General features: G+C 38.6%; 1 protein-coding gene across 1 annotated transcript in view; it reads right to left on the bottom strand.

Moving 5' to 3' along the window:
* TRUB1 (TruB pseudouridine synthase family member 1) overlaps nt 1-20,917 on the bottom strand; it is a 30,492-nt gene extending 9,575 nt beyond the window's left edge. The window contains exons 1-4 of the mRNA XM_082673832.1: nt 20,623-20,917; nt 17,315-17,413; nt 11,002-11,057; nt 4,509-4,590 (exon numbers count right to left, since the gene is read on the bottom strand). Coding sequence (XP_082529958.1) covers nt 4,509-4,590; nt 11,002-11,057; nt 17,315-17,413; nt 20,623-20,902 — 517 coding nt within the window. The 5' untranslated portion in view covers nt 20,903-20,917. The remainder of the gene's footprint in view (nt 1-4,508; nt 4,591-11,001; nt 11,058-17,314; nt 17,414-20,622) is intronic.
* Nucleotides 20,918-23,461: the final 2,544 nt, after the last annotated feature.

The raw sequence follows: 23,461 nt of genomic DNA, 5'->3' as shown, positions 1-23,461 counted from the left end.
ATTCAGTAAAGACTTAAAAAAAAAAATTCACCCAGGATAGAGTTAAATGGTTACTGGACAAGCCTTGTCACCGAAAGCAGCTGTTAAACTGGAAAAAATACAGCAAACAATTGTTTTCAAACATTAGACAACACATAGCAAGGACTATCATCCCTGAGAGAAGAGGAAAAAAACAAGGTAAGGCCCACAATCACTTGCTTTTGCTTGGGGGTGCTTTCTGAACTGTACTGCAGGGAGGGGAATAACAAACAAAGCTCTGAGCAAAGATCAGAATTTGGGGAAGCGGCAGCAGCTGGAATTTGAGAGCATTACACAGAGAAAGTGATGTCTATAGGGGTCCACTTGAAACTGGCTAAATTCCAAGCTGTGCATATATATAGTGAGTCTTAACAAAGTTAAAAAAAGAGCTACTACCAAACCTCTTACAAGGTTGGAAGATGTCCAAATTCCAACCCCTCAGAATGAAGAAACTTTGCTGAATACCCCAGCACTCGATAGACACCCAAGAAAAGCCATGCCTTTGGAGTAGGGCTAATGCAGACCTGAAAAAAAGTCTACTTTAGACCCATCCTAACAAGGAATCTATACAAAAGCGACTAGAATTAATAAGTGAGTTTAGCAAGGCTGAAAGGCATAAGATTAATACACAAAAGTCATCTCCATCTATGTATATCTAGCAATGAACTATCAGAAATTGATATTTTAAAAATCCAATTTATAATAGCGTTAAAAAAACGAAGTACTTAGAGATTTCATATACAAAAGAAGTGAAAGATCTGTACATTGAAATCTATAAAAATATGGCTTTATTTTTGCAACTTTTCTCTAAGTTTGATATTATTTCAAAATAAAAAGAAAAATAATAAAAAATAAATAAATAAATAAAAAGAAAAAGAAAAATCTTAAAGGAATACAATGAACAACTTTATACCAATAACTTGGAAATTTGAGATGCAATGGACAAATTCCTAGGGGAAAAATTATCTAGAATGACACAAGAAATAAAAAATATTAAGTTTGATAGCTAGTAAAGGAATCTAATCCATGATTAAAAGCCTTCCTAATAAAGAAAACTCCAGAATCAGATGTCTACCAGTAAATTCTACCAAACAGTAGAAAAAGAAATAATGCCAATCTCACATAAATTCTTCCAGAGAATAAAAAAAAGAGAGAGAGAATACTCCCCATCCCATTTTATGAGGTTGGTATAACCTTGATATCAAAACCAGTCAAGGACATTAAGAGAAAGGAAAAATACAGGGTAATCTCACTCATAGACAAAAATGCAAAAATTCTAAACTAAATATTAGCAAACTAAATCCAACAATTTATGTAAAGGATAGCATATTATGATCAGGTTGGGATTATTCTGGAAATGTAAAGTTAGTTTAATATTTGACTAAGGAGGAAAATCAACAGATACAAAAGAATTTTGATAAAATTCAATGGCTGCTCATGATTAAAAAAACAAACAAATGGCAAATTAGGAATAGAAAACAACTTCCTTAGTTTGATAAGAAAGCTATAAAAAAACCTATAAAAGAAAATCTATAAAAGTAAGGTAGCAGGGCCTCCCTGGGGCGCAGTGGTTAAGAATCCACCTGCCAATGCAGGGGACACGGGTTCAAGCCCTGGACTGGGAAGATACCACATGCTGCAGAGCAACTAAGCCCACGTGCCACAACTATTGAGCCTGCACTCTAGAGCCCGTGAGCCACAGCTACTGAGCCCGTGTCCCACAACTACTGAAGCCCAAGCACCTAGAGCCCGTGATCCACAATAAGAGAAGCCACTGCAATGAGGAGCCCGCGCACCGCAACAAGAGCAGCCCCCGCTCACCGAACTAGAGGAAGCCTGCATGCAGCAACGAAGACCCAACGCAGCCAAAAATAAATAAATAAATAGAAAAGGTAGGAAAACTTGCTCTTTCAGATAACAAGACTCATTCTAAAACTATAGCAATGAAGATAGTTTGGTATTAGCACAAAGATTGATTTTTAATAAATGGTGAAAAACACTGTTTAGAAATAACAGAAGGTGTCAGGATAGAGAATAAAAGAAAGGGTCCTATTAATATGGTTTGAACGTTGCGTCTACTGAGCTACACACTCATTTTCTATGGCTAAAAATATTATTTGTCTAGATAGGATAAAATGACCTAAGATCATTCACTTGCCATTTACTGCATACTGCCTTACTTTAACCAGATGTCAGTTGTTCTCAACAGGTTAATTAAGAACCGTACTTTTGATTGTTATAATGATTGGGTAGGGTGGCGACATCAGCAGCACTTAATAGGCAAGGACCAGGGATGCTGGATTTCCTGAATGTGCAGTGGTACAGCACAGTGAAGAACTGTCCTATGCCCTTCATGACTTCTGGAGGTCTGCCAGATGTTCATGTGGGTGAAAGTCTGTTTATAATTACCTTAGGCTAGAACATAACTCCATTTCCCATTTAAACGCAGAATTTTTTGTACAGTCTTACATATACTGAACTTTCCAGTACTGAGTCATCAATACCACATTCCTGTCAGTCCGCATTTGACTTGTGGCATTCACAGTGATTTATGTATAAGTATCTGTTATATATAATATATATATGACTACTTCATGAAGACTTTCCATGTAGTAATATCTGTGTATTTACATAATGATATGTCTATTTTACTATAAATTACCTTTATTTCTTCTTTATAGTCCACTTACTGTATTAACATTGATTTTTTTTTTAACGTGTAGGTAGTGGAGAATACCTCTGACTTTTATTTCAGGATAATAAAGAAGCCATTAGAAAATATAAGTTATAGGTCTTAGTATTAGTTCACAGAGGGTTGAGAACATAAGTCTTAGTTCTCTATATGACACAAGTTCCTTAAGGAAACAGGGTAGGTCTTGTATTTATCTTCCCCCTGGTACCCTGCTGTACAGCTTAAACAGATGACAAACATTTACTGATTTACAGAAATCATACAGAAAAATCATGTCAATCAGCAAAATTCTCTGAGCTCTCATTTTCTGGGCCTACAAATACTATTCAATAAACTATAGGGAGCTCTTCCTTTCAGGGCCTAAAGAAAGTTGCTTTTCAAGATTATAATGAGACGATTTTAACAAACTAATATGCTTTCTTTAAGGTAAGTAAATAAGGTTATAAATGATACAATACAAAGTAGAGTTTGTAAAAATTCCAAAATGCTTAAGGGCAGGAAGGAAGAGTATGTTTAAGTAGTTTCATCACCCTGGTCCTCTTTTAATACCACCTACTCAACAAACTGCACCATCATGTAACCAGTTTTACAACCCAGAAAACTAGGTCGTGGTTAACAACCTCCTCTCTGTCATTACCTCATCCAACCAAGTCTCACCAATTTCACTTCCTCACCATTCTTCTAATTATATGTGTACTGACATATACTGTAGGATACTCTGGAAATCGCTGACATTCTCCTAGGCCGCCTGAATCTTAAAAGCACTCTGGCTGAAGATTGCAGTTGGGTTTCCATTAAGTGAGCATCTGCTATTATTCCATAATAATAATAATTTCAAGGCTAATTCAACATCTTTTTTAAAAGATTCGAAATAAATCAGTGATTTTTCTTTTCATTTTGGTGCTTGATTGATCATGCAAGATACTAAGCCACATATAAATGTTAACAGGACAAGTGAAGCTATTATGAACAAGAAGGTTGGTCTCACTACTAGGGTAATATGTAATATATATTAAGACCACTCAACACAAAAACATAGGGAAGCAGATGCTAGACTGCCTATAGGTACATTAAAAAAAGATAACATTAAGCCCAGGCAGAAAAGAAACCCAGGAAGCTTACAAATAATTCACAATTGATGACACAATAATGTGGGTGAACTGACTGTACAAAAACCACAACTGCTGCATTATAAATAGCATAAGCACTATGAGAATTGCTAGGAAACCATTTATCTATCCTTTCTTAAAGTAGCGCAAGAAGGAATGGTAGAAAAATTAAGGTGGGCCCCAATGAGTTCTGCTTTACTGCTAGAGAAACAGCTTTCCTTTTGTCTTATCTTTTTACATACTCCAAAAGCATAGAAATATGATCAATTTAAAAGTACTCAACCTAGTACATTTGTCTCAACAGCTAAGAGATAATTATAAAAAACAAAACCAAAACAATAACAATGGCAAGATGCAGGTAAAATCTAGCAAGAGAGTTTCTCTGCTTTGTTTCACATTCATTAGGAAAAATGTCCTAAATCCCAGCTATAAATGGTTTTTGGCAAGGGAGTTAGTTGGAAGAATTCTGCACATTAAAGAAAAACTGATTATAGGAAAAGAGGTAATTATTATAAATCTTTATTAACAGACATACCAAATAAGCAAATATGTTTTTCCAACCTTCTTAACCCAAAGAAATGTACTGACAATTAAAATCACTGGGAATATGAGATTTATTTTAAATTCTGAATTCAGAGAAACTTTCTCTAAATATTAAAAACAAGGACTACCTAAGATGAACGTCATACCGTAAGGTTTTTCTTCTGTTACTTTCCCTGTAGAATCTAGCGTGTCAGTAGCTTTCCCCAGTTCACCAGTGGCAATATACCTCTAGAGGAAGAGAAACAAGGGAGAGAAATAGGCCATAAGGTAAAGAAGAACTGTTATGCATGTCTTAAAGTTTATACAGAACCTTACTAATACTACCTGATACAAAATAAAGGCAAAAATCAATAGACTGCAATTGCTTTGTTAGTTTTTTTATAAATTTATTTATTTATCTATTTATTTTTGGCTGCATTGGGTCTCCGTACGTGCTTTTTTCTCTAGTTGCAGTGAGTGGGCTTCTCATTGTGGTGGATTCTTTTGTTGGGAGCACGGGCTCTAGGCGGGCGGGCTTCAGTAGTTGTGGCACACGGGCTCAGTAGCTGTGGCTCGCGGGCTCTAGAGCGCAAGATCAGCCGTTGTGGTGCACAGGCTTAGTTGCTCCGCGACATGTGGGATCTTCCCGGACCAGGGCTCGAACCCGTGTTTCCTGCGTTGGCAGGCGGGTTTTTAACCACTGCGCCACCAGGGAAGCCCCGCTTTGTTAGTTTCTGATATGTGGGAAGTATTGTACAGATTGAGGAACATTCACAAACTTCCCACACCAGCCAACATGACAAGGAAAAGCCTGATTTTATTGATAATCATGGCTTATAAATATACTGTTACTGTAAAAAAAAATTTTTTAAACCAGTTTTCTACTGGGCAGTTTTGATTTTGAAGGAAAATTTTCAAATACACCTATGAGTAGAGAGAATGGTACAATAATCCCCTACCTAGTCATCTCAAGATTCAATGATTTTACCATACTTAAAAGTAAAATTAATTTTTAATTAATCAATTTATTACTTCTTACATGAAATACCAAGAGTAATCTTAGTAACTTGTTTATGCATTTAAACAAAAGCTAAATATGTAGAAAATAAGGCAAAACTAGTATAGCATAAGTAATGTACATATGTGTTTCTTAATAAAGAGAAATTGCTACTTCTTAAGCTCTCTGAAAGGATAAAAGTCACTTCTCAGAACTGCTCATTATTCACAAATGAAGAAGCAGATCACTGAGTTAACTGAGGATTGTTCTGCTTCCCATCTCAGGCCACACTTATACTACATATTCTTTGTATTCCTCTCTTTTGATCAAATTCAAATTTTATTTGGAGGTTCACATGAAGTAGTGAGAAAAATGCAAGGAATATAATTCCCACGGAAAAGAATATGTAGTTACGCTGAGTAATTTAAGCTGGAGAACTTTGCAGAATTATGTTTATTAATGATAAGCTTATTACGCTACCACACCGAAAACATGTGGTTTTGAATATCTTCATTAAAAAGCAATAGCTCTATACAGTTCATAAATGTAAGTCCTTCAAAATTTTCAATATAGTACTTATGAAATGTATGAATATTAATAGAGTGTAAAGAAAAGGTACAAATTAGACTACCTCTGGAGAAAGTAGATTAGAGATGCTCTAATCTCCGAGAGTTGCTAAGTTTCAGAGGAACATCATTCAAGTCACACTTCAGAATTGACATTGACTGGTTAACCTAAAAATGCTACTGTATACCTGGGGGAGATTACTGCCCTCTGAAATATCCCAGGGGAAAAGTTTGTATATCCCAATGATAACACTTGTTCAAGGGTTGGAGGGGGATACAAAGCAGCTTTCTGACGAAATGTTGGCTTTGCCTACAGGTACTATTATGGTTTATCTCTGCATATATATATATATATATATATATATATATATATATATACCTTATATACCTGTAAATTGCTAGGTAAGAGTCTTTATATGGCATCAATGATTTCCTAATAGAACATCAACCCTTCCATCGCTCACTGGTTTCAAAAGCACATATAAGTAACCAACTTTTAATCAGCAATATAGAAAGCTAATAAAGATAATACTCCAAAACCTCATCAAAGTCTGTTACTTCAAAGTACATTTGCCATCCAGATTCTGCTGAATGACTGGTTCAAAGAAAGTATAATTTAGGGAAGAGAGTAAAGGGACTATGCATCTATTGACTTCTTCTAGGTAATCTATATTCCATAATTAGATCAAGTTAGGTCAAAGGGATGTATTAGCCTAACCCCCTTAGAATCCTTTTACCAAAGTTATATTTCATGCAGATCCACTTCTTCACCTGTTGTAAACTATTTTGAGATCCGCTATCTGTCACTCAATATTCCTTACTGTAAGAAATTTCTTTCTGACTATAATGCCCAGGGTAAAGTCTCTTCATTAAAAAACTGGCATGCTTTCTCTTTCTAATGAATGTCATATTTTTGCCTAGGCCACCAAAAATCACAGATAGAAATAAAAGCAACGAAATTAACTGTATTCAAGATTTCCAACAGAAATTGCTTGAATAAAATTAATGTCTATGGAACATGTAGCCAGAGGGACCCAAGAGGCCTGAAACTCAGGAGAGAGAGATTTGGGGATAGTGAAACACTTGAGAATAGTAATAACAGTATCTATTGAGCAACTTTTGTTTAACAGGCACTGTACAGAAAACCTACATGCTTTATGCACACATTACACTCATAATCCCAAAAGAGAATGCAGTGAGAAAAAAATGGCTCAAGAGAAAGTTGATCATTGGCAGAGCAAGGCTTACCATATGACAAAGAGAAAGCTAATGACGAAGACAAGGAAGGGCTCTTTTCTTAAATCTTACTCCAATCTGATTGGGAAGGAATGCATGAAAGGAGTGGGGTGGTCTAAATAATCTGTGGTCTTCACAAAATGGAGGCAAATTAATCTCATGGCCTAAAGATTTTAGGTAAAGGTCAGCACTCCACCCATTAATTGATAGTGTTGTATGAACTGGTATTTATTACATTGAATAGGATTCTAAGGATATTTCTTGGTTCAGCAGAAAAGAGTGTTAGGTCACATTCAATCAACAATGTCTCTCCTTAGGACCGGATGGTGAGGCAACGGTGTATTACGATATGGCTATAACATGAACAGCGAGTATCTGCCATCCTAGAACTAAGTATTTCTACTCTTGAGGTAACCCCACTCTACACATACTAAAAGGCTAATTTTTCTAGTAGCACTGTGATGCAAATAAAAATTCATCTGTAGGGCTTCCCTGGTGGCGCAGTGGTTGAGAGTCCGCCTGCCGATGCAGCGGACACAGGTTCGTGCCCCGGTCCGGGAAGATCCCACATGCCGCGGAGCGGCTGGGCCCGTGAGCCATGGCCGCTGAGCCTGCGTGTCCGGAGCCTGTGCTCCGCAACGGGAGAGGCCACAACAGTGAGAGGCCCGCGTACCGCAAAAAAAAAAAAAAAAATTCATCTGTAAAAGTGGAAAAAGTAAATATGAGGTCAAACAGCAGGCCTGTGCCCCATTAGAAGGCTGCAGACAATTTTTTAAATGAAAGGAAGATATCAAGAGTACACTGTACATAGAGTTAAAGTTGTTTGATAAAATTTTTGGTTCTTATACATGAATGGATATATAGAGTCATGTGTAAAATGAAATTCTTATTATGGGTCTTCCTCAAAAAATTTTTGTAAGTCACTGCATAAGATCTCCAAGATTACAGCCAGTGCTAAAAACAAAATCTATTTTTAAACATTCATTAACAGGGCTTCCCTAGTGGCACAGTGGTTGGGAATCCACCAGCCAATGCAGGGGGCACGGGTTCGATCCCTGGTCCGGGAAGATCCCACATGCAGAGCAACTCAGCCCATGTGCCAAAACTACTGAGCCTGCACTCTAGAGTTCGTAAGCCACAACTACTGAGCCCATGTGCTGTAACTACTGAAGCCCGCGCACCTAGAGCCCGTGCTCCGCAACAAGAGAAGCCACCGCAGTGAGAAGCCCGCACACTGGAACGAAGAGCAGCGCCCGCTCGCCGCAACGAGAGAAAGCCCAAGCGCAGCAACGAAGACCCAACACAGCCAAAAATAAATAAAATAAATAAATTTTTAAAAAATTCATTAACAGCTTTTAACTACTTCTGATAAAAGTGTAATGTCCAACATACTTAAAGGTAAAATTTAAAAGATTTAATTTTTCAACAAGTACATAATCTAAAATTAAAAGTATAAGAAACACAAATAGCTAACAAGATAATAACGCTTATTTTTTACTTACTTTGTGGTACGCGGGCCTCTCACTGTTGGGGCCTCTCCCGTTGCGGAGCACAGGCTCCGGACGCGCAGGCCCAGCGGCCATGGCTCACGGGCCCAGCCGCTCCGCGGCATGTGGGATTTTCCCGGGGCGGGGCACGAACCCGTGTCCCCTGCATCAGCAGGCGAACTCTCTACCACTGCGCCACCAGGGAAGCCCAATAACGCTTATTTTTGAAACATGAAACACCCAAGAACTAGGTCTCTATAATAAGATGCACCTGGGATTTTCTATTTACTTTACAGTCTTCTGAGGATCGGTGATTTCACTGTATGACATTCAGCTTTCCTAGCTGAATACCAAAATGGTTTGTGATAAATAAACTTAAGCCAGAGCCAATGATGTATTTATATTTCCAGTCATCATATTTCTGGAAATATGCCTGGAATTTACATGTAAAACCTTTCAACGACATATAGTGTGTTACATGTACTTGTGGTTTTGGAGGGGAGGGCTGGATAATGAATATTCCAGTGAACTTCACGTATTTTATCTTGGGAGGAAAAAGAAAACAAACACATTCCTTAATGTAAATATATCTTTTTGCTATTATTATAAAAGTGACTTTTCATTGTAAAGATTTTGGAGAACACCAAATAATGTGAAAAAAGAAAATAAAATCATCCATAATCCTGTATCAAGGTAACCACTGTTTATATTTTAGAATTAAGGAACATACATCAAGCAACTGGCAAATCCTGTAACAGAAACAGATTCTAAACTCCATGGGTCAGTACAATGTTCAAATTTACTGTAAAACTGTCAAACTCCTCCACTCTAACACAATTTTTATACTCTGTGATTTTTCAACACCAATATTTTGAAGACTGCAGAGCAAGCTGCATGGAAATTTTTCCATTTATCTAAGGTATTAAGATCCTTCCCAACTGAAAGACACAGGTTTTTAATGCCAGTTAATAACTAAAATGGGATGTCAAAGGCAACAGGCTCTCCAGGGCTTTTTATTTTAAGAAAAGCTTACTTAGACCCCTGGCACTCAGAGTATGGCCCAAGGGCCGGTATCCACCATGAGATAAGTTCAGAAAATGAAGGTGCTTAGAAACTTCTTTAGCAATTTGACATTGCCATAACAGTTTAACTGTATTTTATAAAAGTCATCAATCAGTCTGCAATGAAATGGTAAGTTTTTTAAATGGTCTTTGACCACTTTTTTTTTTTTTTAAAGAAACAATTTAGACAAAACCACTTTATCCAAACTATTTATATCCTGCTTGGAGCAAGGGTTTTAAAACAAATAAAAAGTTTAGTCCAGGAAATTGCTGAAATTCTTCCCTAACTAGTGGCATATTAATCTTCCTTCCACAGGCATTTTCACTGGCCCCTGGCCCCAACTATCATAACCAGCACCTATTTGCTAATTAGAATACAGATACTATTATCTCTTTTAATGCTAGAAGAGACCCTTGAGAGAATCAAAACCATTTTTCCTAAGGAAAAACTGAGAGGCCCGGAGAGGTCAAACACTGACATCTAGACTTGTCTTAGGGCTCCCCTGCTACTTCGATGAGGGTTCTCACTCAACAGGTTTAGAGCCTCTCCTGCCTCTTCCTAACCCCTCCTCCCTCTCCTAGCAAATACCTCGAAAGATGCTTTCGGATTTAGTCAAGGAATGATGTAACATCATCTTAAAGAGGCCCAATTCTTTTATTTAGTAAACATTTCATAACCATTGAAAAAAGCATATCTTTTGTTAGAAACTGCATGGTTTACAAAATGGTATTGCTTCTACAAAAATTCCAAGGTTTAAAAAAATCTTCTGGTCGGGCTTCCCTGGTGGCACAGTGGTTGAGAGTCCGCCTGCCGATGCAGCGGACACAGGTTCGTGCCCCGGTCCGGGAGGATCCCACATGCCGCGGAGTGGCTGGGCCCGTGAGCCATGGCCGCTGAGCCTGCGCATCCGGAGCCTGTGCTCCACAACGGGAGAGGCCACGGCAGTGAGAGGCCTGCGCACCACAAAAAAAAAAAAAAAAAATCTTCTGGTAGAATTTATGATCTGTAAGTTCCCTTTCACTTAAGAAATACGATTATACAAAACAAAAAAACCCAAAAGAACCTAAATACATATATGTTTAAATTATGGGCATCACAAAAGTTTTGCTTCTATGAGTCAAATTTGTTTTTAAATCACTAATTTATAGTCTCAATACTTTGAATCTCAGATATCATGATTATAAACATTGTGTTTAATACTCAGTGTTGACATTCATGCAATTTATACAGCTTATTTTTGAATTGATAAAATCCAACACATAGGTCATTAAGAAAACATTGAAGAAAAACAGAACCATTCCAGTATTCTTACCTTGGACCCTGACAACATACTGGTCAACAGTTTTGTTCCCCTTCCAATTCCAACCACTACAAATCAAAGAAAGAAATATCATGACACTCTATTGTAAACCTAGGTTTTAAAAATGTTTTATGACATACATTGGTCATAATTTCTTGGCATATGTAATGTAAAGTTGGAAAACCATTCATTTAGTATAATGTGAGGGCTCCTATTACTCCAATCGGTTGAACTTGTCCTGCAAGTAAGAAATTCTGAAGCGCAGGTGGGAGACTTTTTTTCCTTTTCCGAAGTGTGAAACATACTAGAAACCTCAATCCAGACAATTAGATAACAAAAAGTTCTGCAAAAACCTCAAAGGACTCACTGGAATTTTATATGGGCATCAGTGAAAATACATGGTACAATTAATCTTGGTATGATAAAATATTTGACAGAGTTCATTATTAAACAAAGCAAAAGCCATCATCATAACTAATGAACCATTTAAAGATGACTAGTGCCCAGTAGCATACAATCAAGAAAATAAAAACACAAATCAACCCAACACAAAAAAGAATACAAGGTAAAATGAGAGCCTGGAGAGTGTATGTTCGTGTAGGCCGTACACAAAGTACAATAGCTCACGTTTCCTCAATTTCAAACATTATCCTTATGACAACACATTTCACCAGCCGAGGATGAGAGGACATAATCATTTCTTCACCTAATAGCACGCATATTTTTGTAAGAATTGAAGTATTTCTCATTAATGGATACAATTTTGTAAAAGAACACAATATAACCACCACAATTCAGAATTATAAGCAACAAGGAGAAACGATTGGCAAGCTAAAAGGATTATCATGAATATTTATAGCAGATTCACTGAGTTTACTATGAATCAAATTCTACTCTAGACGTTTTCCATTCATTAGCTCATTTAATCCTTATAACAACCCTGAAAGATAATACAATTATCCCTATTTGATAGGTGAGGAAACTGAGGCATAGAGAGACTAAGAACTTTGCCCAGCATCTCACAACTAGTAAATGGTGGAGTTAAAGTTCAAACCAGACTAACAGCAGACCCCCTTCCTCTCATCCTCCCTGCCACCTTACTCATCTAGGCATTCTTCCCACTGCCGCCACCCTAAAGCAGCCTATATACTGTAAACCTAGCTATTCTACATCTTATCCCTTCCGCTCCCAATTCATACCATTTCTGAAAACCTATACTGCACAAAGCCCCCAAACAATCCTCAATAGGGTCCCAATGCCTACAGTACCAACTCCTTAGTAAAGTATTCAAAGTCCATCCTTTGAAACACAGCTCACATCCCAACTCCTTCATCAAGTCCATCCCAAAACCCACCCCTCTCGGCTTCTCTGACAGGCATATTGGTTCAAGGACCAACATAGAAACTGTCTGCCTTCAGGATCCTCTGTTGAGCACAGCACCCTTCAAATAACAGCAGCTGCTGCTGAGGCAAAAACTTTGTACAATAATAAAAGATTCAATTCAATTTTATTCCATTCAAGAATCCCCAATCAATATTTTGCAAGGAGCTACCATGCACTCAATGCCAAGAAGAACACTTTTAATGGAACAGCACATTTCCTGACTTTGAAAGAGCTTATAATCTCATGGGGAAAATACAATACAGATAAGGGAAACTGCAAGTGCTCAAAAACCTGTTGCCTGAATTAACGAGTGAATAACTCTAAACAACAATACAACGGTATATGATTGTGTCAAAATGAACACAGAGAGAATAACTGCTGTAGGAGGTCAAAGGAGGGAGCACTCTAAATGGCTACAGAGGCCAGAGAATGCTTCATTCAAACATTTAGTGTGAGTTAGGGATTAAAGGATGTACAGGATATGAAGATGCAGACAAGAGAGAAGCATGTTCTAAAGAAGGAACAAACTGACAAATTCTCAGATACAAGGATGAGCACAGTGGGTTTCTCAACCAGAGTGCAGGGCGTCTTAAGAGCAGGCTGATGTGTTTGATTCTATCATGGTATAAATGCTGGACTGATGATGATTTCTCTGCTAGTTCAGTGATCCAGAATGAAACAACAAGGCATCTTAGAGTTACCCAGCTTAACGCTCTCATTTTATACCCAAGAAGACCAAGGTCCATTGAAGTTAGGTGATTAGTGAAAGCAGAATTTTAGGAAGACTAATACAGAAGTGGTATATAGAAAAATTAACTGGAGTTGAGACCTAGCCAACCAGCAGCTTTTCATTCAAGGGACAGTTTATGGCACAGAATTTTTATTCAGCTTTTTCCCATTCAACCATTCAAAATTTTGTTGTATAGGTACAGAAATAAATAAGACCTTGTTTTAGCCCTCAGTGAGTTAACAAAAACAAAGAATACCGTGAAGTTTTACACTGGCAATATAAAAAAGCAAGTGGGCAGGATTCACATGTAGGAGACAGCATTTTAACCAAATCAGGAAAGGTTAGTAGGATTTCTACAACTAAAGAAGACAGAGATGAGCAGTTTATCTGAGAGGAAAAGCATAAGCAAATACGCAACAGTTTGAAAAAGTGTAAAGAATTAGAAGAATGAATGAAAACCAGGATTTTCCAAGTACTGTCTCGCAATTACTACTCTATGATCTCCCAAGTTTTCTGTGCTCAGATGTTTCTCTATAAAAAAATAAAGCCACTGTCTCCAAACCTATACAAATGTCTTAATACTCTATTCTCAAATCATTGAACTTATTTATGATGAGAGTCACTTTAGGGCCGGCAAGTCTATTACACATGTAATTCCAAAGCATTTTGCAGTTGGAAGTTTCTACTGCCATTTATCTAACTCTCCAAGACCCTTGCAATCACTTGAAAAGACCAGTATCTTTCCACTTCCAGGAATCTATCTTAATAATCCAAAACAAAGAGGAAGTTTTATTCATAAAGATGATCCTTACAAAATCAGTCCTACTAACAAAACTGGTAATAATCTCCAATGACCTCAAATAAGGAAATGGTTAAATCAATATGACATCACATGATATTGCCATTAAAAATAATGTTTATTTCCCTCTTAGAACTGCTTTTGCCACATCCCATAAATTTTAATATGTTGTATTTGCATTTCATTTGTCTCAAGATATTTTTTGACTTCCCTTTTGATTTCTTCCTTGACCCACTGATTATTCAGAAGTGTGTTATTTAATATCGTTTTCCTCCTGTAATTGATTTCTAGTTTCATATCATTGTGGTTGGAGAAGATACTTGATATGATTTCAACACTTTAAACATACACAAATATATTGGTCAATTATTCCTCAATAAAGTCTAAAAAAAGAAAAAATCATGTTTACAAATATTTTTAATTAACATGAAGAAAATGCTATGTTATGATGTTAAGTAAAAAAAGGATACAATGTACATACATACAGTAAAACAGCTCAACTTAAAAATTCTGCATAGACAAAAAGCTAGGAAGAAATATAACAAAAATGTTAACAGTGATTATTGCTGCAAGGTAGAAAATGTATAAGTTTTATTTTCAACTTTTTTTGTATTTTCTAAATTTTTTCACTGTAATTTTCTAACCTCTAAAGTTAAAAAATAACTTCTAAAATGGTGTATAGGGCTTCCCTAGTGGCGCAGTGGTTGAGAGTCCGCCTGCCAATGCAGGGGACACGGGTTCATGCCCCAGTCCGGGAAGATCCCACATGCCGCGGAGTGGCTGGGCCCGTGAGCCATGGCCGCTGAGCCTGCGCATCCGGAGCCTGTGCTCCGCAACGGGAGAGGCCACAACAGTGAGAGGCCCGCGTACCACAAAAACACAAAAAACAAATAAAATGGTGTATAAAAACTCAATTTCCATTTTAAGCAATTTATAATAGATGGGTATATTAGTTTCCTATTGCTGCTGTAATAAATTACCAACCTAGTGGTTTAAAACAAAACAAACTTATTATCCTACAGTTCTAGGGGTCAGGAGTCTGAGGTGGGTTTTACTATGGTAAAAATCAAGGTGTCAGCATAACTGCATTCTTTTCTGGAGGCCCTAGGGGAGAATCTTTCTCTGGAGCCTTCTTAGAGGAGTTTTCTTGCCTTTTCCAGCTTCTAGAAGTTGTTCATCTTCCTTGGTTCATGGCCCCCTTCCTCATCAAGGCCAGCAATCTCATCACTACAAACTCTGCTTCCATTGCCACATCTTTTTTGACACTCTTCTGCCTCCTCTTCCACTTTTAAAGACACTTCTGATTACGCTGGATCCACCAGGGTATTTCAGGATATCTCTTAAAGTCAACTAATGAACATTAATTCCACATGCAACTTTAATGCCCCCTCGTCACATAACCTAACATACTCATAGGTTCTGGAGATTAGGACACGGACATCTTCAGGGGGCCATTATTCTGCCTATCACAGCAGCACATTTTATCCTCTTTCTTCTTGGATTTATGGTGCTGTGCCTTAGAAAACAGAAGGTTATAATAAATAGGCTTCAACTCTAGAAGAGCTGAACTGATAAGAATCCTGAAGCCACTTCTAGAACCAATGGCAAAGAGTGCTGTGATTGATTGGTAATTTCTGCTATGGACATGGAGAGCAGGGAACAAAGGCAGGAGTGCCAGGTATTTGCCATCCCAGGTTAGGACAGAGACTTTAAAACTGAGCAGGTCCAGGTTCAGCTCCTGACCTTGCCACTAACCATGGGACGGACCTCACATACAATAAGTGCTCAATAATGATTATTATTAGTTATGGTAAGAAACAGTAATTAAGGTATCAGAATTTGCCTATTCAAGTTCTCTAATTCAGGAAAATGAATTTCCATGTGTTTTTTTTCTATTTTAACCTCAGGTAAAGATGTTTTTGTCAACATGCATCAAATAAAATCTGTAATTTCAGAAAATGCAAAATCATAAACTGCTTCTAATTTTCTTGAAAAATACAATTTTATTCACCAATTTTATCCTTTTCTTCTAAGTAAGCATTCATTTCCTTTGGCTAGCTTAGATCAGGTTTGTTTTTATTTGTATCTAATTTTAGCTCTAATAAAATGGACTGGATCATGTAGCACAGTATTTTTTAAAGCATGAGTCACAATCCATTAGGGCAGCATGAAATCAATTTACTGGATTATGATCAACATTTTTAAAAAATGGAATACAATAAAATATAAAACACCAGGGCATGTAAAAAGGTAAGGATCGTTCCAAAAAAGTTTTTTTCTAGTATGTGGGGAAGGGGGAGATAGGGAGAATCCCAACATATGTATTTCTGTGACTGTGGATACAGTTACAAAAAATTTCTAAGAACATACCCTGTCCTGTGGATACACACTTTAGCAGTCTATAAAGATAAGACTTCAGAACCTCTACTAGATGCAAAAAAAAAAAAAAGGATGGAAGAAAATAGGATAAATCACTCCTCTCCCCTCAATCAATTCTATCAACTTTCCTCCACATGCAATAAGACATTCAACTAATGTCCCCAAGACAGAGTGACTGCCTCTGAAGAACTATAAGGTTCGCCTTCTCAAGAGAGCTAATGTCAGAGTTAGATTCGATACAGGCAGAACAAAGAGCCATATACCTTGTCAGGAGTCCCCAAGACTACCCCACCCTGGAAGATTCATCCATGGCTAAGATTTACCTACCGTGACATCCTAAGGTTACACAGCTGTATCCTAAGGGTAAAGACACTGGAGAAAATCCATGCTCAGGTTCCTTATTCTCTCTCCCTCTTATAAGGGGGGACACTTGAGCACGTTCCTTCCTCCAACAATCCAACAAGGAATAACATGTGTACAATGTTCCTGCTCAAGGGAGCCCATTAGAAACTCAGCACCCAAAGTTTTTATTGGAGGGGACGAGAGGAATGGTCACCCAGACACCCTCTGCCTGCATGGTGGGACAAAATCCCGGATTCCAAGATAGAAAGCAGGCGTTTAGCATAAACCACACTGTTCACACAAACAGTCAAGGGACAGTAAACCCATCCTTATTGGATGGGGAAGGATGGGAACACAACCAAATCCAAGTCCCCAGATGCAAGCAGGCCTTTCTAAAGACAGTGATTTCAGGCCTGTTGTGTTAACTCTTTTCTGCACAGATACAAACCCTTTCTCAAAGTCCATCCAGACATAAAAGTGGCTATTTCTAACAGCCTTCGATACCTCGTGCCAAATGATACAAGGGCTTCTTGAGAAGATGGCACTATAAATCCATCCTAAGGTTGGATATTTTGAAATATTCCAAAGTAGACTGAAAATGGCATGGCCTTAGTTAATTTTAGCTGTTCTTAATCAATATTTCTTTCTGATGTAAGTGGCAGTTACATCAAACTTCCATTCGTATCTCTTACCCAGGACTCCTCGGGCTGCACTGTCTAGAGTCCCTCCATGCCCAATTTTCAAAGTCTGCTTTTTCCTCTTGGTCCATTCTGGAGAAGGCATTCCAGCTTCTGTAAGAGTAATTGGGATGAAAAAAAGGTAAGTACTGAGACAAACGAAGCAGAATCTCCATAAATACGGGATGAGGCAGTGTGGATGGAGTACTCAAGACAAATAAAAAGTACTGTACAAACCTAATATGTTAAGATTAGGATGATATTACTAACAAAGAACAGACTTTAAAATGTACAGACGTTCCCTAAATTACAAAGAAATAGTATTCCCAAATTAGTTGTCTAGAAACTAGAATTCATTTTCCAAGGGAAAAAAAATTTTTTTTTAAAGTGGGTCAATATCCACACGAACCCACAGAGATCTAGTAAATTCCCGGTAGCAGTGGGCTGGGAGACAGAGAATGATGAGAAGAAGTTGGTTTTTACATAGGCAGCTAGTTTTCAAAGTCCTCAATTTCATTTCTAAAATCTCTTTTGTTCCCTGGTGCTCTTTGCTGGTCTCTCCAGCTACCTAAATGTTGGGAGTACATCTCATACAGGGTTACTTCTGAGAACACTAAGTACCCAAACTATCTGTAGGTCTGTCCTCCTCTCCTAATCAAAACTCTCAATTCCTTAAAGAAGCTAATCTCAACAAAAGGTTATGTGGGAAGAGGGTAACAGTTTAAGTTGCCACTTATACTCCAAAGCATTTAGATATTAAAAAAGAAAGAAAAAAAAAAGCCAACCTGGCCTATCTCATATTCCTATTGTAAAAAATAAAATGAAATAATGCGATCTGAATGTGCTTTGGAAACTCAAAGCACTATAACAATATGCTGTTATCATCATCATCCTCATCATCATGGCATATAACATTGTAATGAGAGAATATTGGCTACTAGGCTTCAAATGGGAAAGGAGAGAACAGCAGGAAGAGCTCTATTGATCTGTACCCCTCCAAACCCATCAAACCTTCCTTATTACCACTGACACAGAGAAGATGGAAAATAGACTAAAAGAAAATGAAAAGAGAAGACAGAGACAGGAAAGGAGGGAAGGCAGAGTAACAGTGAAGAAGCCAGGTTAAATGGCCCAAAGGATAAGTTGGGTTGTAATTACCGTCTTACTGAGTCAGAACTCAGTCTGGAACACAGTCCTATTGTCACTCTGTGATTACAACATCACCCTGCTTGGAAGGACATGACCATATGCTTTAACATAAATCTGTGAGGCGAGGCCTAGGCTTCAAACCCTTCACTTTCACTTGCAACCCATTATGGATCTCGTCCTGTATTCATAGAAATATTTTGGGGAACTCTTTGTATTTTTAACTTGATGGTCCTTGGAGTGTGGAGACCCTAAAATTTACTGTCTTCCCTTTGTGTCCAAATTTACTTCTTTCAAGTCTGAAGACACACCGTCTCTACTATATTGGAATTTGGTTCACCCCATTGGTACCATTCATGGATGAATATTTATTAAGACCTTTTCTAGCTATAAAATTCTGCTATGTTTTAGTCCTTGAAGGATTCAAAAAGACGGAAGAGCAGAGATTTTAGTACGACATGAATCAATGTAAGGAAAGGCAAGGAATGTTAGTAGAGAGCATGACAACTGACTGTGGCCTAAATCAGCGGTTGTCACACCTGGCTGGCATTAGAATGTCTTGCCCTGGAATCTGTAACTTTAAGAGAACCTTCCCAGACAATTCTGCCAGCCAGTTAGAATGGCATTTGGGAAGCCCTGGTCTGGCTAACATAAATATAGAATAGGCCAATCACAAGCAATATAGAAATGGAGAGTAATGAGAATGTCTACTTCTGAGTGAGTGGCTTCCAGAAGATGGTCCAGCAATAGCCTTGAAACAATCAATTTTAACTAAGTTTCAAGAGAAATTTCAGTTCTTGATAGGCAGATTAACCAGAAGGCCAGGATATGGCTTTAATCCTATCAGAAACTTGTCTGAAAGAAAGAATGATAATCATTATCTTGAGGATCAAAAAAGCCTTAGCTTAGCTAACAAATCAGGCCAAATGAAAGCAATTCTATGAAGGAAACAACTCCATGATGACACCACAAAGCTTGTCCTTGATGTAATTCCTTCCTTCAGCATCCCGTATATGACCCATCCTTACAGGTAACAAAGTATAATGAAAGTATAACAAAAGAATAAGCAGATATAACATAGGTATTAAACATCTTCAGGAATGTACCTTTACCAATAAACATTTGAATCTGTATTGTGTCAGTTTTAATTAACAAATTCCTACCAGAATATTTGCTTTTGCAGTAAAAAGGGCGGGGGAGGTGGTAACATTTGCCAGGGGACACTAAACAAATAAGAAACTTCCTGTACTGATTTCATGGAAAAATAAGCCAGGGCCAAACTCTGGAGGGCCTTGAAAACCCAGTTAAATAGTTTTATCACCAAAGTTTGCAGAAATTACTGCTATGAGCTTAGCAAGACACAGTGTCTTTCACCCTCACCTCTCCATAGGTTAGCACAGGTCTGGCTTATTGCAAGATCCAAAAAAATCCAAGGTTCCTTGATTCCATTGTCTGAAATGATCTACTGGACTGATGAACTGAGAGATCCTTCAGGCTTTTCTAATATTCTCCCAGTGTATATGAGGAAACAAACAAACAAATATATTTAGCACTATATTTAGTGCTCGTCAAAATGTGGTCCATTAACTACTTACACCAGAATCACCCGGAGCAACAGTTTAAAAATGCAGTTTCCTAAAAATACCCCCATATCCTCAGAATCACAGTCTCTGAGGGGGGCAAGGATTAGGAATCTGCATTTGTACAAGGGACTCTTGCCCACTCTATGAAAACCACTGTGTTGAGTCTTGGTTAACATCCGCATTTCCAACATATTTTTAGGAATGCAACTTTGGGGTGTAGAAAGCCAGTGATTCCGTTGGGTAGAGTTTATCTACGTGAGCCAAACAAAAGGCTTCTGAGGGATCAGATTGTAGAAAACTCGTCTGCAGGCCCAAGAGCAGAGGTTTATTATGTGGATGTGTGGGTTTTGCTTTTCGTTTTTTTTTCCCTTGAGAACGACAACTGCCAACTAGGCTACAGGAGTTCACGTGAGGACAAGTCCAAGCCGGAGATGCCCCAGATTTCTGTCCAGAGCTTACACTGTGGCCGTTCTCCCTTTCCCTTCCTCTTATCTCTTGAGCCACGAGAGCGCGAAAAGCCCAGTGTGCTCTGTGCGGCTTCCGCTCTCACGGCGACCGCCTCGCCTCGGCCTGGTCCCCACCCGGCTGCAGTACCTGCCAGCAGCTTCTCCTTCAGCCGATTCAGCAGCTCGGCTGAAGTGGGCCCTTTGGGCTTGTGCACGGCGAACACGCCGCTCAGAGACAGCAGCTTAGTAGCCAACGCGGGCTTGGAGACCCTGGCTTCGGATCCGGTCCTGGCCGCTACCGCCGCGGCTGCAGCCATCGCTGAGGATGTGGCGGCCGTGGCTGCAGCCATTCCTGCACTTTCGGGGACTGGGGTTGTATCTGGTTTCAAGGATGACGACGATACCACCGCCGCCTCAGCAGCTGCCATAGTTTTGCAGCCCAGACCTGTTTTGTTTCGTGGAGTCGCACGCTAATGACGCAAAAGGAGTGCACCCAACAACCCCCAGTCTTTCCCCTTGCTTCGAAGCTGCCCGGGCGGGGTGGGATCGCAAGGGCTTGTGGGGATTGTAGTCCATGGCTTTCCCGTGCTGGCCGAAAGTCGCTGAGTCTTCCGAGGGCTCTGACGGAGTAGTTTTTCCCGTATAATACTGCCTGCTTCTTAGGTGGGGTTAGTTCGGTGCCGCAGGTGTAATTTGGGGTTGCCGAACCCAAACACCAAGTCTGTGTATATTTTCGGCGAGAAATCTCTTCACATCTCTCGCCCCGCCCCCTTCAAGAATTAAGCAGAAGTCAGCAACCAAGAATAGAAAACTTAAGATGCTGACTTCCGCTGCAGCTTGTGAAGAACCACGGCTCCCGTGGTTCACTGCTTTATTCAATTTATTGTGCTCTTGGATTCATCGTTCAGAATTAAAATACACCTGAATGTAATCTCAGAGCAAAGAACATGTTTACCTTGTTCACTGCTGTATTCCAGTGCCTCACACATAGCAGGCACTTAAATATTTGGGAACAGATAAATGGATACGAGTTCTTCAAATTCCTGAAAGAAACCTCTAGGCCAAGCCAGTGCTAAATCACGTAGGCTTATTTTGATGCCCTTCATGCACTCCTTTCCACCCCCCAAACCACACAACTCACATGTAATTCTTAAGGATTCTAAGATATTTAATACTAAGTCTTCTGTGGATTGCATCCTTTAGTAACACATTGCTTAGGCATTATTGCAGTTCATAAAATTAAACTTTACTTTAGATTTGAGACCTCTCTGGAAGTTATTTGTTTTGTTCCCAACAAAATTCAGGAACACTGTTCTGATCCTGGCACAAGGCAAAGTGGAGAAAAATTCTTCATCTTACTTCTGCATCAGATATATTAAATGGTATTACAAGTGTTGTGAGACAGATAAAGTTTGTCTTCATTGTTCCTACAAATTTCCTTACAGCCACCCTTTCTCCTCATCATCCTTTTTCACGTTTATATCTATTATCCTAATGATGCCTCTTAGCTACTCACAATCACCAATTATGGTATCCCATTTGAACTTGCCCCATGCATTCAAGAAAAACGAAAAAACCTTTTAAATACAATAATTATTTCTTCCTATATTTCCACCCTTCTCTGCCTCAGTCAGATCACCGGACTCTTATGAAATCTATGGGGTGCACAACAACGTAAATGTACTTAATGCAACATAACTGTACACTTTAAAATGGTTAAAATTTTATGTGATGTATAATATACCACAAAAAGAAAGAAAACAAAAAACAAAAAACCCAGCATCTGTGGAGGAGTGAGAAAGGGAGGGAGAGTTTTTGTAGGGTGGAAAGCTGAAATTCCTAGAAGCAGTTTACTTACTCTTGTGGTCTATTATAAAAACCTAAGCTAACTGAAAACATTATGCACAGGATGCCTTGGAGGCCAGAAGAGAAGAGAATTGTTTTGAGAATCAGGAGAGAGAAACTGAAAGATTGACAGGTCCCATGATTAGTGAATACCTGAGCCTGCTTCAGGATTTTCCCTTCTCCAGGAAGGTGGCTCGGCTTCAGAGGGGATGGCTACACCCTAGGGAGCAAAGCGTCCATTAGCCTCGGTAAGATTTCTGTGCTCTCCTCTTGGCAGAGAAAGTTTAAAGCAGGCTTGAACAGTGATGACTTGGAAATTAGAGAGCCTTTTCCCAGTTGTCCAGACATCAGTAAGCTTCCCTAATTCTGCTGTGACTCCGATGGGGGAGTGGAGGGAGGGCATAGCTAGGGGTGAAAAAATAACGCTTTCATTTGAATTTTCCACAAGCCCATTGCAGAATCAGAGCTCATCTGATTAATAGAAAACAAAGAAATAAGTATTTCTTGTACATTTTATTTCCTGGATGCTAGGGAACAGCAAAATTAATTCAACTCTGCTATCAAATCTATATTATTGGCATCAGAAGCATCAAGTTCTAATTTTCTGAGGTAACCAACATCTCCCACATTGGGCAAGCCTTGCATTTATAAGTTATCTTAATATATGTGTGAGTTAGGATTCTTTGGTTGGGAGTGACCAAAACTGATTCATATCAGCTTAGAATTTATCAGAAGGATTCTTTTTAAAAAGGGTTTATCAGAAGTGTACTGGAATATTATGCAGAACCTGGGAAGTTCTCTCTTTTTCTCCCTCTCTCCCCACATCCTCCTTTCATGCTACTCTCTTGTGTTTTTTTCATTTTTCTCTTTTGCTTCTAACAGGCTTTTTTTCTACTTACTCCTTACTCCACATTCTTGGTTTAGACCATTCTGTTTTGATCCAATTCCAAAAATATCCTGGATGAAGCCACTCCTGGCCACCTAATGAACATAGCACTTCACTAATTTCATTCCTCAACCACAGCACTTTCCTTGATTATTTTCCTGCTTGATTTTTCTCCATAGCGTGTTTCATGTGACATACCAAATATTTACTTATTTTGCTTAATGTCTTATTTCCTCCATCAGAATGTAAGCTCTGT

Source organism: Grampus griseus (assembly GCF_964374135.1).
Source record: "Grampus griseus genome assembly, chromosome: 16".
NCBI classification, from domain to species: domain Eukaryota; kingdom Metazoa; phylum Chordata; class Mammalia; order Artiodactyla; family Delphinidae; genus Grampus; species Grampus griseus.
This window is presented reverse-complemented; position numbering and strand designations above follow the sequence as displayed.